Raw genomic sequence first — 17,458 nt, forward strand, 5'->3', positions numbered from 1 at the left:
AAACACTACCAGACCACCATTTATACAGAGCCAATCAAAGCAAAATCATACAGCAGAACGCAAGTGGGTAGAAGTTAATTCTAGAGTTAATTATCCCATAAAATCACTCTTATCAGAGATGGCAAATGAAGACCTGATTGACATGGATGATCAATGTACTAAGTTCTGCATCTCCGAATTTGCACAGAGCTGTTGCAGAATTGGTATAAAGAAGTTTGTGTCTGCATGGAATGCCCATACAATTCCTCAGAAAGGCATTCCTGATGTGTTATTCCAAGTTCACAAGGCAACACACAAGGCAACAAGCGACAGCAGTTGACGGGAATGTCGAGTGAGTGTGAACGAGTGTGAACTATTTGATAAAGCTTATAGTTAGGGAGTGAGGAGTTGCAGTGTTCACCTAACTGGCCCACCTGCCTCTCTTCATAATTGTTAGATTAATAATACATAACAAAGTAGAGGGAGACAGGCCAGCCAAGCCCGATCCGGCAGAGGGAGAGTTCTAAGCCCGAACAGGCTACCTCTCCTTATGACCTGTCTCTCTTAGTTACGCTGTTATAGTTACGCTGTTATAGTTCTAGACTGCCGGGGGACTTCCTTCCTTTGACACACTGAGCTGCTCTCTCCTCTCCCTTTCTATTACTATTACTATTTGTGTGTATCCCGTCCCAGAAATGCTTGTACGTTGGGCCTGTCAGTTAGAGAGGTAAGTTGATTTTTGCAACTGATTGGCTCGAAAACCTACGCAGGACGGCAGACGCTTAACGTCTTGCGATTTAAAGACCTCCACAAAGAAATACAGTCACTAATTACACCACTTAGCTGTATTTTAACCGGACCTGTCTGGCCGCAGTTTCTCCGTTGTTTGCAAAAACTTTCCTCCGCTCTGTTAGCTAACGTCTAGGTATTTGTTGTGCTAACAGCTAGTTAGCCTGCCTGCTAGCTGGAGTTAAAGCGACCCACTCAGGATTTTGCCTCCTGGGAAATCTATTCTATATTTTGGTAGCAGTAACGGGCTATCCACAGCTTGCTAACACAAGCAGGAGCACTTGCATTGTATTTCGACTTGTGAAGGTTTTTAGGTTTTAGGAGAAGGCCTCCATCAACGTTGCTACTAGCTAAACTACCTAATCTAGCAAGCTACACGACACGATGCCCCCCCTCAGCTGTTCACCTGGCTGTGACTCGTGCCTCCTGTTCAGCCAGAAGATAGTGGAACTTGAAGCCAGAATATTGTCTCTCCACCAGATCAAGGCAAGTGAAGAGTTCCTCGACTCCATTATCATTGGAAGTTCCCCCCACACACACACTGACGGATGTTTTGATTCCACTGTGCCCTGCAATACTCTCACCCCACCACGCACTAATACAACCTCTGTCCCTGTTGTCTCTCCTCGGCTTCTGCCGAGGACCCAGCCAGCTCTGCTGACCAGCTCCACTCCACACCAGCCTGAGCCATGGCGTGTAAGCAAGCACCAGAGCAGGCGATCAGGCCAACGCTCAGCCCCAGCCCAACCCCTACAACTAGAAAACCGCTACAGCATTCTGATGAACGACGAGGAGTTCCCTTCTCTGCCACGTCCCCACGCAGCTCATCCTGGTCCATCCACACAGTCGACGCGCCCATTGAGGGCGGACTCTCCCCCCTCGGACTCATCAACCTCCACGCTGGTCATCGGAAGCTCCATGGTAAGGGACCTCCACATTCCCCCTTTACCTAGCGGTCCCTCCAAGGTCTACTGCTTCCCCGGTGCCAAGGTCTGTGACATCCAGCACAAACTTCCCGGCATCCTCGCCCGCCACGCCAAGGTCGACAACATCATCGTGCATGTGGGCACAAACGACATCAGAGAGAGACGGTCGATAACACTCCAGGAAGACTTCACCACTCTCATCACCATCCTGATGGGCACAGGTAAGCGGATTGTCATCTCTGGGCCTCTACCTACCTACAGGAAGGGTGCGGAGAGATGGTCCAGACTGTTCTGGCTCCACACCTGGCTGGAACCACTCTGCACTTCCCTGGGCATTCCCTATGTCGACAACTTCAACTTGTTCTGGGAGATGCCCAACCTGCTGAAGCGTGATGGTCTCCACCCAAACCGACACGGAGCCAGGCTGCTATCTGACAACATAACGACCACACTGACAGAAGGCAAGTATTGACATTATGTTGAAAATATCACAGATTCATGTCCCCCAGGTATTGATCCTGATAGCACTATGCAAGTGGATGAATCTGAAAATGTTTTCTGTAGGATAACATGTAGTACTAGTATTAGTCCAGTGACGTGTAGTACTAGTACTATTCCAGTAACATGTAGTACTAGTACTATTCCAATTATAATCAACAACAGACCACACAAAGTGGTGAATAGAGGGGCAATACTTAACAACCTAATTGGAATTAAAACTACCACTGCAATGATAGAAAAGGATAGGAAAATTAGATGTGGATTACTAAATATCAGATCTTTGTCTTCTAAAGCAGTACTAGTAAATTAATTGATATCTGATAATCAAATTGATCTATTCTGTCTTACTGAAACCTGGCTGGGCCATGAAGAATATGTTAGTCTAAATGAAGCCACCCCTCCCAGTCATATTAACACTCAAATTCCTAGAGGCTCAGGCCGAGGAGGGGGAGTTGCAGCCATATTTGATTCGAGCCTGTTAATTAACCCAAAACCCAAACTAAATTATAAATCTTTCGAAAGCCTTGTTCTTAATCTTCAACATCCAACACGGAAATCAGAACAGCCAATTATATTTGTTGTTGTCTACCAAGCTCCAGGTCCGTATTCTAAATTTTTATCTGAATTCTCAGAGTTTTTATCATTTGTAGTCCTTAAATCAGACAAAGTACTTATTGTAGGTGATTTTAATATCCATGTGGACGTTGACAGCAATAGCCTTACTACTGCTTTCAACTCATTACTGGATTCAATCGGTTTCAGTCAGAGTGTGCACAAGGCGACGCACTGTTTTAACCACACCCTCGACCTTGTGCTGGCATATGGTATTGAAATTGAGGATTTAATAATATTTCCGCAGAATCTGGTATTATCAGATCATTTTTTAATTACTTTTGAATTCTTGCTACCTGACCATACTAAACCAGATAGCAGCTTCTACACTAGATGCCTATCTGACAGTGCTATAGCTAATATAGCATTCCAGTCTATGTCGTGCCTTAACATAACAGAGGACCTCTATGTTAACCTCAGTCCCTCTCAAATTGATACATTTGTAGACGGTGCTACGACTTGCCTACGGACGACCTTAGATTCTGTCGCTCCTCTCATAAAGAAGACGATAAAGCAAAGGAAAATAGCTCCTTGGTATAACTCCCAAACTCGCAAATTAAAACAAATCTCACGAAACCTCGAAAGTAAGTGGCGCTCCACCAAAGTGGAAGAATCCCGTTTGGAATGGCAAGAAAGTCTCAAAACCTATAGGAAGGCCCTAAGAAAAGCCAGATCAGACTATTACTCATCATTAATAGAAGAAAACAAGAACAACCCAAGGTTTCTTTTCAGCACTGTAGCCAGGCTGACAGATAGTCACAGCTCAACTGAGCCATCTATTCCTCTAGCTCTGAGTAGTGATGACTTCATGAGCTTCTTTAATGATAAAATTATAACAATTAGAGATAAAATTCATCATCTTTTGCCCTCAACTTCTAACGGTTCATCTTTAAATGCAGGACCGCTAGAAAGAACGACGAGTCCCGACATATACTTAGACTGTTTTTATCCTATAGACCTTCAACAATTAATGTTAAAGATATCCTCAGCTAAGCCGTCTACCTGTCTCTTAGACCCCATCCCAACGAGGCTACTCAAAGAAGCGTTACCCGTGGTAAACACTTCATTACTAGATATGATCAACATGTCCTTACTAACAGGTTATGTACCGCAGTCATTTAAAATTGCTGTGATAAAACCTCTTCTGAAAAAACCCACCCTAGATCCTGAGGTCTTAGCAAACTATAAACCTATATCTAACCTTCCCTTTCTATCCAAGATCCTTGAGAAGGTGGTTGCTAATCAGTTATGTGATTTTCTACATAGCAACAGCTTATTTGATGATTTTCAATCAGGATTTAGAAAGAATTTTAAGATCTTAGTGCTGCATTTGACACTATTGACCATAAAATCCTGTTACAGAGATTGGAACACTTAGTTGGCATTAAAGGAATTGCTCTAAGCTGGTTTAAGTCCTATTTCTCTGATCGATCTCAATTTGTTAATGTTAATGATAAATCCTCCAAGTACGCTAAAGTTAGCCATGGCGTTCCTCAAGGCTCAGTGCTTGGACCAATTCTATTCTCCTTATATATGCTTCCTCTAGGTAATATTATTAGGAAGCACTCAATTAACGTTCACTGTTATGTGGATGACACCCAATAATACTTGTCAATTAAACCAGACGAAACTAGTCAGCTAGCTAAACTTCAAAAGTGCATTAAAGATATAAAATCCTGAATGACCTATAATTTTCTGATGTTAAACCCTAACAAAACTGAAGTTATTGTACTGGGCCCTAAACACCTCCGAACCTCATTATCTAAAGACATAGCTACTCTGGATGGTATTGCCCTGGCCTCCAGCACTACTGTCAGAAATCTAGGGGTTATTTTTGATCAGGATATATCCTTTAATGCCAATCTAAAACAAACCTCAAGAACAGCCTTTTTTCATCTTCGTAACATTGCCTAAATTAGGAATATCCTGTCTCAAAACGATGCTGAAAAACTAGTCCATGCATTTGTTACGTCCAGGCTGGACTATTGTAATTCCCTACTGTCAGGTTGCTCAAATAAGTCCCTTAAGACTCTCCAGCTGATCCAGAATGCTGCAGCGCGTGTTCTCACAAGAACTAAGAGAAGAGATCATATTTCACCTGTATTAGCTTCTCTGCACTGGCTTCCTGTTGAATCCAGGATTGAGTTTAAAATCCTTCTCTTGACCTACAAAGCTTTAAATGGTCTAGCACCATCATATCTAGAAGAGCTCCTAATAATCTGGGTTCAGGGGGCAGAAACTGTAATCGCTTTCAAGAATGAACTTAAAACTCTTCTATTTGATAAAGCTTATAGTTAGGGAGTGAGGAGTTGCAGTGTCCACCTAACTGCCCCGACCTGCTTCTCTTCATAATTGTTCGATTAATAATACATAACAAAGTAGAGGGAGGCAGGCCAGCACAGCCCGATCCGGCAGGGGAGAGTTCTAAGCCCGAAAAAGCTACCTCTCCTTATGACCTGTCTCTCTTAGTTACGCTGTTATAGTTACGCTGTTATAGTTCTAGACTGCCGGGGGACTTCCCTCCTTTGACATACTGAGCTGCTCTCTTCTCTCCCTTTCTATTACTATTACTATTTGTGTGTATCCCGTCCCAGAAATGCTTGTTATTAATCCTAGCTTCTGGGGAGTTTACTCCCCGGAGTCCTTATGTTTTTTTTCCCCCAGTGTATTTCCTTGGAGAACGTTGGCACCAAGATCCTGGTTGCAGCTGTCGCCGTGGTCCTGCTGCACTCCCTGCTGAGCTCAGCGGTGCCCTGCAATGTCATGCTGTGTCCTGCTGAACCCTGCTGCTTCCTGCTGAACCCTGCAGCTTCCTGCTGAACCCTGCTGCTTCCGGCGGAACCCTGCTGCTTCCTGCTACGTCCATCCATGCTCTGCTGGGCCACGCTACATCCTGTAACGCCCTGCAGCGCCCTGATATGACATGAACTACTACGACTACCATTTGAAGCCACTGTTCCATTATTAATGTGACTATTATTGCCACTGTTCATCACACCCCCAACCGGCTCGTCAGACACCGCCTACCAAGAGCCTGGGTCTGTCCGAGGTTTGTGCCATTGATTCAACAAGGTGCTGGAAGCATTCTTTAGAAATGTTGGCCCATATTGAGAGGATAGCATCTTGCAGTTGATGAAGATTTGCGGGATGCACATCGAGGGCACGAAGCTCCCGTTCCACCACATCCCAAATATGTTCTATTGGGTTGAGATCTGGTGACTGTGAGCCATTTTAATACAGTGAACTAATTTTCATGTTCAAGAAACCAATTTGAAATGATTTGAGCTTTGTGACATGGTGCATTATCCTGCTGAAAGTAGCCATCAGAGGATGGGTACATGGTGGTCATAAAGGGATGGACATGGTCAGAAACAATGCTCAGGTAGGCTGTGGCATTTAAACGATGCCCAATTGGTACAAAGGGGCCTAAAGTGTGCCAAAAAAACATTCCCCAGACCATTACACACATTATCACATTACAGTAGTAACAAGGCATGAATGGTCCATGTTCTCATTCTGTTTACGCCAAATTCTGACTCTACCATCTGAATGTCTCAACAGAAATTGCATTTTGCATAGAACATAGAACATTTTTTAGATATATTGATCGCTATAAAATGGAACTATATAAATTACTCCTGGTGTTGGGAAATTAACACCAGTGGCGTAACAAGCCAACACAAGGCCCCTAAGCAGGATTATCAAGGCGGGCCCCCCTACTACAGCACGTGATGACGGCGCAATGTCCACGAGTAGGCTGCCATGAATAGGACAAGAGAGTATCATGGAGACACATCATATAAGAGATGAGATGACTGACAAAATCAGGAGTAGCCTATGCGCACCACAACAACAACAAAAAAACCACTGGTGAATGCGCATCATAACACATGAAAAAACACACAAGGGCAGTCCTTCCAGGATTTCGCTGCCTTTTTTTGAGATTGTTGCGGCCCAAAATGCCTGATTTTACGGGAGCTTTTGTAAAGAATTGCGATAAAAGTTGCGATGTCTTTTGTATGTTTGTTGCAATGAAGTTGCAGAAGACAGTGAAAGTTGCAAAAAAAAGTTGCATTTTTTTATATTTCTTTAAAAATAGAAAGGAAACTTGTTTTGGGAGAATAATAATTATTACTATCAATAAATTACTCTGGCTGAGATTTCCTAGGAACCTTACCAAAAAGGCTCAGGATGCTGCAAATGTTGGTATAATATGAAAAAGGCTGGTGGATTTAAGACAAAAAATAATTTATTGAATTAATCAAGTATGAACATATACCGTATGTCACTGTCAGTGGCTTGTTGATCTTTACATTGTTACTTAATTTCCTATCCTGGCCACACACGCACATTCATACAGTTTGATAAAGTACTTATTGGACTTTAACTTATCATTGATCTTACAATACCGAGCGGAGCTGTCCTCAATTTAGGTCATCCTGTATGTCTCATCTCCGGTTTTTCCAGCATCCACCGTGTGTGTGTGTGTGTGTGTGTGTGTGTGTGTGTGTGTGTGTGTGTGTGTGTGTGTGTGTGTGTGTGTGTGTGTGCGCGCCATTCGCGGGGGAAATGGAGCAGCTAGTGCCCTATAGAGAGCCGAAGTCATGCCCTTCTACTTCCGGCCAATGGGACCTATCTTTCGAAAAAATATGAACGAGGGTCAATGGAGAGATAATAATTATTTTTTGATCCCATTTGAATTGAGCCATGGATTACAGATATGATGTTCGTCAATTTAAAAGATACATTTTCAACCGAAGAAAGTCTCAGTTTATTGTTAAACTGTTGAAGTATAAGACTGTGAAAATACGTAATTAGACTACACACTTCATGGATGACGTCTAGCTGAAGCTACGATGTCTGTGTGTATCGTACCGGGGATGTAACGTTAGTCTAATGAGCAGAGGATCTCGCTTGTTCTTTTGCTTATCTACTGAGAACACTTGACTGGATAAAACACAGCAGTTAAAATAACGTTACATGTGTTGTGGAACAGAGCTAAGCTAGCTAGCTAGCGAGGTAGGTTGTGTGAGACGGGAGATGTAGTTCACTGAGCGGTTTCACACAAAACTAAGTGGTCATATGACAAACCTACGGCCAACTGAGACTTTCTTCGGTTGAAAAATTATCTTTTAAAAACAAAAAAAATGTTTTTGTTTCTCCCTGTTCACTACCGTTCATATTTTTTCTGAGTTTAGGTCCCATGAGGTCCACCGGAAGGGGCGGGACTTCGGCTCTCTATAGGGTACTAGGAGCAGCTGCCCCGCCCTCTGCAGAGAGCCGACAGTACTGAAACAGCAGCCGCTGACTTTATAGTGAAAAATTGTTCCAGCGTACATTGATGTTACAATGTATACAGATTGGCAGGACGGTCTGAAAAGTTTTTGTTTTGTCTTTCGCTGTAGGTTTTGTTGGTAATGTGAGATGTTTGAGTCAGACACGTCTCGTGTTCATAACAGAAACAACAAAACAAAAAAAAAAAAAACGTTAAGGGAAGATTACTACATTTTTAATGTTGGTTTTGAGCGGTATGCATCCCCACTAACCTGGAAAGTGTTTTAAACTACCGTAATACAGCGTGTCGGAGGAATACAGCGTCTCTTTTTTTGTTTTTTGTTTTTTTTTTAAATACAGCGTGTCCTACAGCCAGGGGCGCCGCCAGGAATTTTGGGCCTCATGACAAAAAAATCTAATTGGGCCCCCTCTGCGCAGCTGTTGTCACCACATCTCTAGGACCTAACTGTCCCATCAAAAGCTTTACATAACTCTAATTAAAGGCTTGCAACTGTCTTGCTTCTTGTAGTTCAATACTAGCACAATACTTAGAATGTGGTCTAGACCTACTCTATCTGTAAAGTGTCTTGAGATAACTCTTGTTATGATTTGATACTATAAATAAAATGTAATTGAATTTACTGCTGGTGATTTGTACATGCATGCAAGTCTAGTATGCAGTTCACTATTTGATGCAAGATTAAAAGCAACCATAAAAAAATGTGCTGAAGGCCATCTTTTACAGTCTCAATGTATTTTTATTGTAAAATTTGACAAAATGGAAAATGATCTTAACAAAATTATTATTATTATAATTATTAATGAAAGATTTAAAAAAAGAAAAACGAACAAACTTAAATATATATTAACTTGTCAATCAAAATAAATGAACATCCTCCTCTCAAAGCAATGAAAACAGCAGATTTTTTAACTTAGCTGCACATATATGCCAACAAGAAAATCAAGTGGACATGGAATTTCCACACCAGGGTTATTATAGTGCTACAAAACAGTTGATGTTGATGAATTGATGGTTTAATAATTTTATATTAGTTTTTACCTATTTAGGTAGTTATTTACCCTGTCAGTCATGGGCCCTTGGATTTGTCCTAACTTTTCCCCCCTATACGGTAGGGATGGGCGATACCACACTTTTAGGATTCGATACGATACTGATACTTTTTCTTGCATTTTCATCAATATCGATACCGAAACCGTTAATTTCTTATTGGCAATTTTTATTAGTAAAAATATTATTACATTTAAGACAAATCACAAGACAAATACAGACCATTTATACAAAATGTATTATGGTCAATACATAATAATAAAATTAAAATTAAAATAAATAACATAAATATGAATGAAATAAATTAAATATGAACAAAAACATACACATTTTCACTTTTCTTATTTCTCAAAAAAAGAAAAAAGACCAATCTTGGTAGTGCTGGGCTGGCCTTGGCTGTCGGCTGTGCGCACGTTGACGCTCATTCGCTCGTCTCCTGTCACGTGACATGGGCCAGTTCAATACGCCGCCAGATACAGGGGTGTTCCGGCACATAGTAATTTAAGTAAGTAATCTAAAACAGCTGAAAGTGATGCATACACCCCCAATTATTATTTTTTAGTTTATATCAATATGTTTTTAAGGAAATCAATGCCAAATGAGTAGCGTGAGTTGTATATCGATCTATCGATACCACAGGATCGATACACCCATCCCTAATATACGGCGCCCCTGCCTACAGCCGCCAGCGGGGCGTCAGAGGCAGAGGGACCACAGCGTTCGCTAACATTAGCTTCTTGTCTCATCTGGGCTCTGATAAACAGTAAATTCATCAAAGTCAGTGTGCCCAACGCTATTTTCCAATAAACTGTAGCTGTCATACAGTGGGGGAAATAAGTATTTGACCCCTTGCTGATTTTGCAGGTTTGCCCACTTACAAAGAATGCAAAAATCTACAATTGTAATCATATGTACATTCTAACAGTGAAAGACAGAATCCCAAAGAAAATTCCAGAAAATCACATCATATGAATTTAATTAAATTGATAACCATCTGATGAGGAAAAACAAGTATTTGACCCCCTGGACAAACAGCAAGTATTCTGGCTCCTACAAGCCAGTTAGTCTTTCTTTAAGACACAGCCCCAATCCAAACCAATTGTCTACATCAAATACACCTGCCTCACCTCGTTACCTGTATAAAAGACACTTGTCAACACCCAAACAACCAGCATCCAAGATCACCACCATGGGCAAGACCAAAGAGCTTTCTACGGACATCAGGGACAAGATTGTTGATCTGCACAAGGCTGGGATGGGCTACAAGAGAATCGGAAAGCAACTTGGAGAGAAAAGATCAACTGTCGGTGCAGTTATCAGGAAATGGAAGAAGCACCACACCACCGCCAACCTCCTCGGTCTGGGCCTCCACACAAGATCTTGCCTCGTGGGGTGTCCCTGATCATGCGAACGGTGAGGAATCATCCCAAAACCACAAGGGGGGGAACTGATGAATCAACTGAAGGCAGCTGGGACCACAGTTACAAAAAGAAACGGGGTAACACACTACGCCGTCATGGATTGAAATCCTGCAGCGCACGCAAGATCCCCCTGCTCAAGAAGAAACATGTACAGGCCCGCATGAAGTTCGCCATTCACCACCTGGACGACTCAGAAGAGGCCTGGAAGAAGGTGATGTGGTCAGATGAGACCAAAATAGAACTTTTGGCCTCAACTCAACTCGTCGTGTTTGGAGGGCAAAGAACACCGAGTACAACCCAAAGAACACCATCCCCACCGTCAAGCATGGTGGTGGCAACATCATGCTTTGGGGGTGCTTTTCAGCCAAGGGGACGGGACAACTCCATCGTATTGAGGGGAGGATGGACGGGGCCATGTATCGTGGAATTCTGGACCGACATCTCCTTCCCTCAGTGAGAGAGCTGAAGATGGGTCGAGGATGGGTGTTTCAGCACGACAACGACCCTAAGCACACCGCCAAAGCAACAAAAGAGTGGCTGAAGAAGAAGCACATCAAGGTTCTGGAGTGGCCTAGCCAGTCTCCAGACCTGAATCCGATTGAAAATCTTTGGAGGGAGCTTAAAATTGAGTTGCCAGGCGACAACCTCGAACCTGAATGATTTGGAGGCTGTCTGCAGGGAGGAGGGGCCAACATCCCTGCCGAAATGTGCACAAACCTTGTCACCAACTATAAAAACCGTTTGACATCTGTGCTGGCCAATAATGGCTTTTCTACAAAATATTAACATGCTGTTTGTCCAGGGGGTCAAATACTTGTTTTTCCTCATCAGATGGTTATCAATTTTAATAAATTCATATGATGTGATTTTCTGGAATTTTCTTTGGGATTCTGTCTTTCACTGTTAGAATGTACATATGATTAAAATTGTAGATTTTTGCATTCTTTGTAAGTGGGCAAACCTGCAAAATCAGCAAGGGGTCAAATACTTATTTCCCCCACTTATTTCACGGGACCCGCGTGACTGCGGTTTTCATGTTCCAGTTTTCAGCCTCAGAGGGGAGAGTGAGAGCGGCTGAGATCAGTAGTCAGACGGCTCTGCAGAGCTGTATATAATTACGACTTTATGACATTTCATAAACCGCTGATTGACTGCTACATACATATAGCGGAAACCCTGCATGCGCACGTGTGGTGCTGATGTTGCGCGATGTAAATCATGCGGTGCCCGAGTAATGGCTGATGACCTGAATATCGGCTAATTCCGGTTACAGGCCAGTCAATCGGTGCAGCTCTAATATATATATATATATATATATATATATATATATATATATATATATATATAAATTGATTATAATGCCTTAATTAAAAAAATAGGAAAAATCCAACCTTTAAGGACACCAATTTTCTTTGTGAATGAATAATGTATCGTAAATAAATAAATGTTACATAAGTACTTGCATAAGTATACACACCCCTATGTTAAATTTCCATAGAGGCAGGCAGATTTCATCACATACCCTTCACCATACCTACAGATTGGCATAGGGTACTTTCCATTAGATCATCTCACAATGCAAATCAAACCAGCTAGGCTAACTGAAATAAAACCATGCCAATCTCTAGGTATGGTGAAGGGTCTGTGAGGATGTGGGGGCGGGGGGGCTATTTTAATTCCAAAGGCCAAGGGATCTTTATCAGAATGCATAGTATCCTGGATCCATGAAATAACTGGCCTTTAAAAATACAAATCTGCCTGCCTCTATGGGAATTTAACTTAGGGTTTGGTATACTTATGCCTCTGTATTTTAAGGAAGAACATTTATTTATTTACGATACATTATTCATTCACAAAGAAAATTGGTGTCCTAAAGGTTAGATTTTTCCTTATTCTTTTAAATTAAGGCATTAAGATCAATTTCCAAAAGTTTTTTTTATTCCTCTTTTTAGTCAACTTTAGCATGGGTGTGTAAACTTATGCAAGCCACTGTATGCCTAATTGGTCTAATTTGTTTTCTTATTATTTTCTCAACACTTTGATTTTATTTGTATCTCTTTTCCCCCCTCAAAGAAGTAGAAGATCAGAAGTTACAGTAGTGTGTCTGCATTGTTCCAATGTGTTTCTCAAGTTGAACTTACTGGAAAAAAGAAAACATAATGACTCTTTGATTCACATTATGATCCTTTGAGGATAGGCCAGGTCAAACTTGATAAAAGGCTGATATAACCTGGCTTCCAGAGATTTGTAATGGGTTTTTGGATACTGAACTCCAATCTCAAAAGGAAGAGCCATATTTAGACATGGGAGAGCATCCGAGTCATTAGATATATTTTTGAATGACTCTAATGACAATAAAAGTGATTTTCAGATATACTGCAGGGCAGTCCTTTTTAATAGTGGGGGTTGGATATATCTGTTAAATTAAATGGTATGTTGGTGGTATATTCTGCAATTAATATTCTAAAGGTCTAATCAGTGCATTTGCCTTGCAGGTCTTTATTTCATGTCTTGGTTCTGATAGATTCTTATTGTAAACTCAAGTTATGATCAACAATTTTACAACCGTGAGAAGCTTCCTCATCCTTGGATTCCCTGGTCTTTCACCACAATATTATGGACCTGTGTCAGCTCTGCTTTTTTTCATCTACATAGCTATTGCAATAGGAAATATTTTCATTTTAGCATTTGTTGTCTATGAGAATTCCCTGCAAAAACCAACATATCTGGTCTTTTGTCACCTGGCACTGAATGACTTAACCTTTGGAACTGTGACTCTCCCAAAGATCATATCACAATATTGGTTGGGTGATAGCATTATTTCATTTTATGCATGCTTTACACAGATGTTCTTTGTTCACTATTTAGGATCAGTTACTTCTTTCATCTTGTTGGTAATGGCTCTTGATCGATTTATTGCGATATGTATTCCACTGCGTTACCCTGCTCTAATCACAAACAACATCATATCAGTGCTTTGTGGTTTTGCTTGGTTTATACCTCTGCCTTTGATGGTAGCTGTTGTACTCCATACCCTAACTTTACCTTTCTGTAAATCAAATGTTATTGCTCAGTGCTACTGTGACCACATATCTATAACAAGTCAGGCATGTGGTGAGAATGTTAAAATTGTACAGGTCACTAGTCTCTGTGTGGCCATGTTTTGTCTCTCGCTTCCTCTTGCAATAATCTTGTTTTCCTATGTTTCCATCATTGTGGTTATTTTGAAAATGTCCAATGCTTCAGGCCGCAAAAAAACCTTATTAACTTGTACCCCCCAAATATTTATCACTTGTCTTTTTTACCTTCCCAGGTGTTTTGTTTATGTAGCTAATACTGTTGGATTTTCCTTCAGTTTAGATGTTCGTATTTTATTAATACTGTTGTACAGTATTTTTCCTGCTGCTGTTAATCCGATCATATATTGTTTCAAGACTCAAGACATTAAGCAGATGTTGATAAAGAGGCTGAAGAAAACTAAAATTGGAATAAAGATAAAACTTTCATATTAATGTAAAGTTGACAGATGAGGCACACCAACAGCAGGATTTATCTGTTCCAGACACATTTGTGACATTAAAGACAAATCCCACCTTCACATTTTGGGCTTTACACTTTTAATCTCCACATTTAATTGTTGCTTTTCCCTCGTCATTCATTTCTCAAAATGTTTGTATTGGTCGTCTTTTACTTTTCTGCATCTTTAGTGCGCAGGAAACATGGCATATTGCTATCTAATATCAAGTTCCATCTAATGCACTTGTAAGAGCCATGTTGTATTGTTTAAATCTTTTGGTATTGTATCCTCATTGCAAGCACAAAACATCTCCCTGATGCTAGGCTTGATTGGCAAAATATGAAAATATGTTATTTACTTGACTTTATGTATCTTTGTCTTGTGCTACCAACCCAATAAAAATATGATTATGTCATTTAATGTTTAAAAAATAAATTCTAAGCAGTGGCGCCTCTCTTCTCTGAAGGCAATAATAGCATGAACTAATGTAATTTGCATTATTTGTTCGTTAAGACTAGTTTAACCCTATTGGCTATCTATTGGTAATTATATGATTCAGAAGTATTTAAACCCAGCAAGACTTGTCTAAGTAGGCTAATTGCATAATAGACACATTGTAGGCATGCTACAATGACTTCTAACACCAGCAGCTTATCTTTTATGTTTTGTTTTACAGTTATATCCCGTATAACCCAGTGAACTGTCAGGAATGTACAATGGTAAGAAAAAATAGATAACGCCTAAGTAGGCAGGCAAAGAAATCAGGGATATTCCATAATACACACAGGCTCTGGGTTCATACATTCTACAGTAAGTACAAGGCTGACCTTTTTCACTTATTTAATCTTTATGTGACTTGTTTACACCATCTCCAAATTGAGATTACACAATGTAAAGTAAAACTATATGCCAAATATGCGACAGCAGGTTACAAATAGCTGCTAGAAAGCAATTTGACACAAAAGCAGTGAAATACAGTAAACTAAATAAAAAATGTATGAACTAGAGAACATCCTGTGATGGGATCACACCAGCCACAAAGCCAAATCTAGCCAGGGGAGTAAAATGGGTTCTAGTTCCGGCGCCCTTGCTATTATAAACTGTAAAGTTTCGTGACTGCCTCTTTGATGGTTTTTGCCCTTTTTTTATTTGCTGCATTGCCACAAAATGTAGCTAATAAACATGTTAAGCCAAGTAATTTGCACTTATACATTGGGACCAAAATTGTCCAGATGACCGATGCCAACACCGGCCATCTGGACACCATAACTCCAGTAATAAGTCTTTTACTCATACTATACAGGGGTATATTTTGCATTCATATTTGGGGGTTAATTAACTGGGAACTACACATGCCACTGGAATTATAGTCTTCACCAACAGCAGTAATACTCTCCAGAATAAACTGCAAAAGTTTACAAGCAAAAATACCATTGTCAAAAGCCTGAATAACGCAGACAAATATCTAACTGTAAAGGACTGATTAGAATCAGGTGTGGATTTACTGTAAACAGATTTGGGGTTAGGTTTCTTTTGGAATAGAAATCACTGTGACGTCATGCTAACACAAAAATCAATTCTAATGGCAGACAATGACAAGTGATTTAATATAATTGATTTGACATGTGAAATCTGCAAACTTGTTTATTTCTGTTGTAATTTTCAGCCATAACTGTAACATTTAAAATAGACCATGTAGTTAAACACAGTGGTCTGACCTATCTGACGTTTCTGCTATGCTAATTTTCTGTACTGTGTTACTTTGCTAGCCGTCTTTGATAAATCAAATCTAGTGTTACAAACAGCAACATCTCAATGCCGGTCGGACTGACTGCTAGTTTGGGTGGTGTCATTTTCTTTAGTCTGTGGCCCAAAAGGTAAATTAGGTCTCCAACCTATTGACGTATGAAAGCATAATGCATTTTAGATGAATGAGATGAGAGTATATTGCGTTGTTCCTGTTTGCTCAGTGCTGCTAAATTCTATGTACGCAACACAGGAGTTTTCTACTCAGAAGTTTAAGGTAAACAAACATTGTGATTAGGTTTATGCCTAATAGTAAGCGATGCTCCACACCTGATGCTAATCATTTAATCATTACTTCTCAGGCTTTCCACAAAGACGACAGTGTTAACATTTTGTAAGTGAAGATAACTGATCTAAGTAACTTTATTCAAGCAATCCCTTGCACGCAACAGTGTGCACAATCACCACCAAAAGCTACATTAAGCTGCATTCAGACTGAAAAAAGTGATCCAGTGATTTTCCACAGGGTTATGTGGTGGTGGCAGTGTCACTTAACAAATGGCCCATTTGTGTGACGTTTTGTTGTGTTCTATAACCCCCCAACATAGCCCAAGTAGACTTTATATTTCACAAATGGTGTTCCGTCAGATCGATTATAGACCGGGACGTTTCCGACTGCACTTGAAGGCAGCTTTATTTCACAGTAGAGAGAGAAAGAGACAAGCGAGACATTCAGCTATTACACAAACTCCCAGGCAGTTCAGGGCTTGTTTAATTTTTTGTCATTTTCTAACCCTAACCCTTGTAACCAGCAGTGATGTTTTCTGTTTACTGTACAGGATTCTTACACCGCCTCAAACCATAGCTCAAAACACCCTGACAAGTCTGATCTACAGTTACATGATTGGCCACCACAGCGTGACGTGGGGTTGCGTTTTTCCAAAAGTTGAGTCGGTCTCAACTTTTCGTTGCAACTTTTCGTTTTTAGTGTTACCCCTGCGGCAAACTCCGCCCTAGTCTAAATGCACTACCCCCTTTCAAAATTAATGGATGTGTGTTTTTGCCGGACCGTCTGGGGGCAGACGCAGGAAGTCTGAATGAGGACTAAAACCAACTACTGCTCCTGGGCGCAAGATTCCCAGGTGACCTGAAAGGTCAAGTTTCTGGAGTGTGGCAATTTATTTAATTGCACATTTGTTTGTTAAAATCTATGCACCTCTTTGGTTAATTATAAACTAGAATAATAGGGCCCCTCAGCAACACCTTCATCATTAGCTTCATCTTGTGTTTATTTTTTCTTTAAATGGTGTGGTGAAATCTCAGTGTTCATCTTTGATGAAATGAGGACGAGATGTGGAGTTGATCTGGTTGCTGGTCAGATGCTTATCTGCTGTATGTCCATCTACGATGTCTTCAACAAACAGTCCACTTTTCCTTTTACATGTCATAAAATGCTAAAAAATACATACACATATACTCATAAAGACAAACATGCTAGGTAACTCCTGCATTGCCCTGAATGTAGGTAACGCTACTGGCATTACAAGTGGAGTTGGTCCCTGGGCGACAGACTATGGCTGCCCACAGCTCCTATGCAGAGGATACATTCTTCATGTAAACTTCA

The 17,458-nt window shown here is 40.7% G+C and overlaps 1 protein-coding gene across 1 annotated transcript; it reads left to right on the forward strand.

Moving 5' to 3' along the window:
- Nucleotides 1-13,117: 13,117 nt before the first annotated feature.
- On the forward strand, nt 13,118-14,083 carry LOC114552770 (olfactory receptor 2AT4-like). Its single transcript, XM_028573813.1, has one exon. It carries the CDS (start codon nt 13,118-13,120, stop codon nt 14,081-14,083), a length of 966 nt encoding a protein of 321 aa, XP_028429614.1.
- The last annotated feature ends 3,375 nt before the right edge of the window (nt 14,084-17,458 follow it).

This window comes from Perca flavescens, chromosome 3, assembly GCF_004354835.1.
Source record: "Perca flavescens isolate YP-PL-M2 chromosome 3, PFLA_1.0, whole genome shotgun sequence".
Taxonomy (NCBI): Eukaryota; Metazoa; Chordata; class Actinopteri; order Perciformes; family Percidae; genus Perca; species Perca flavescens.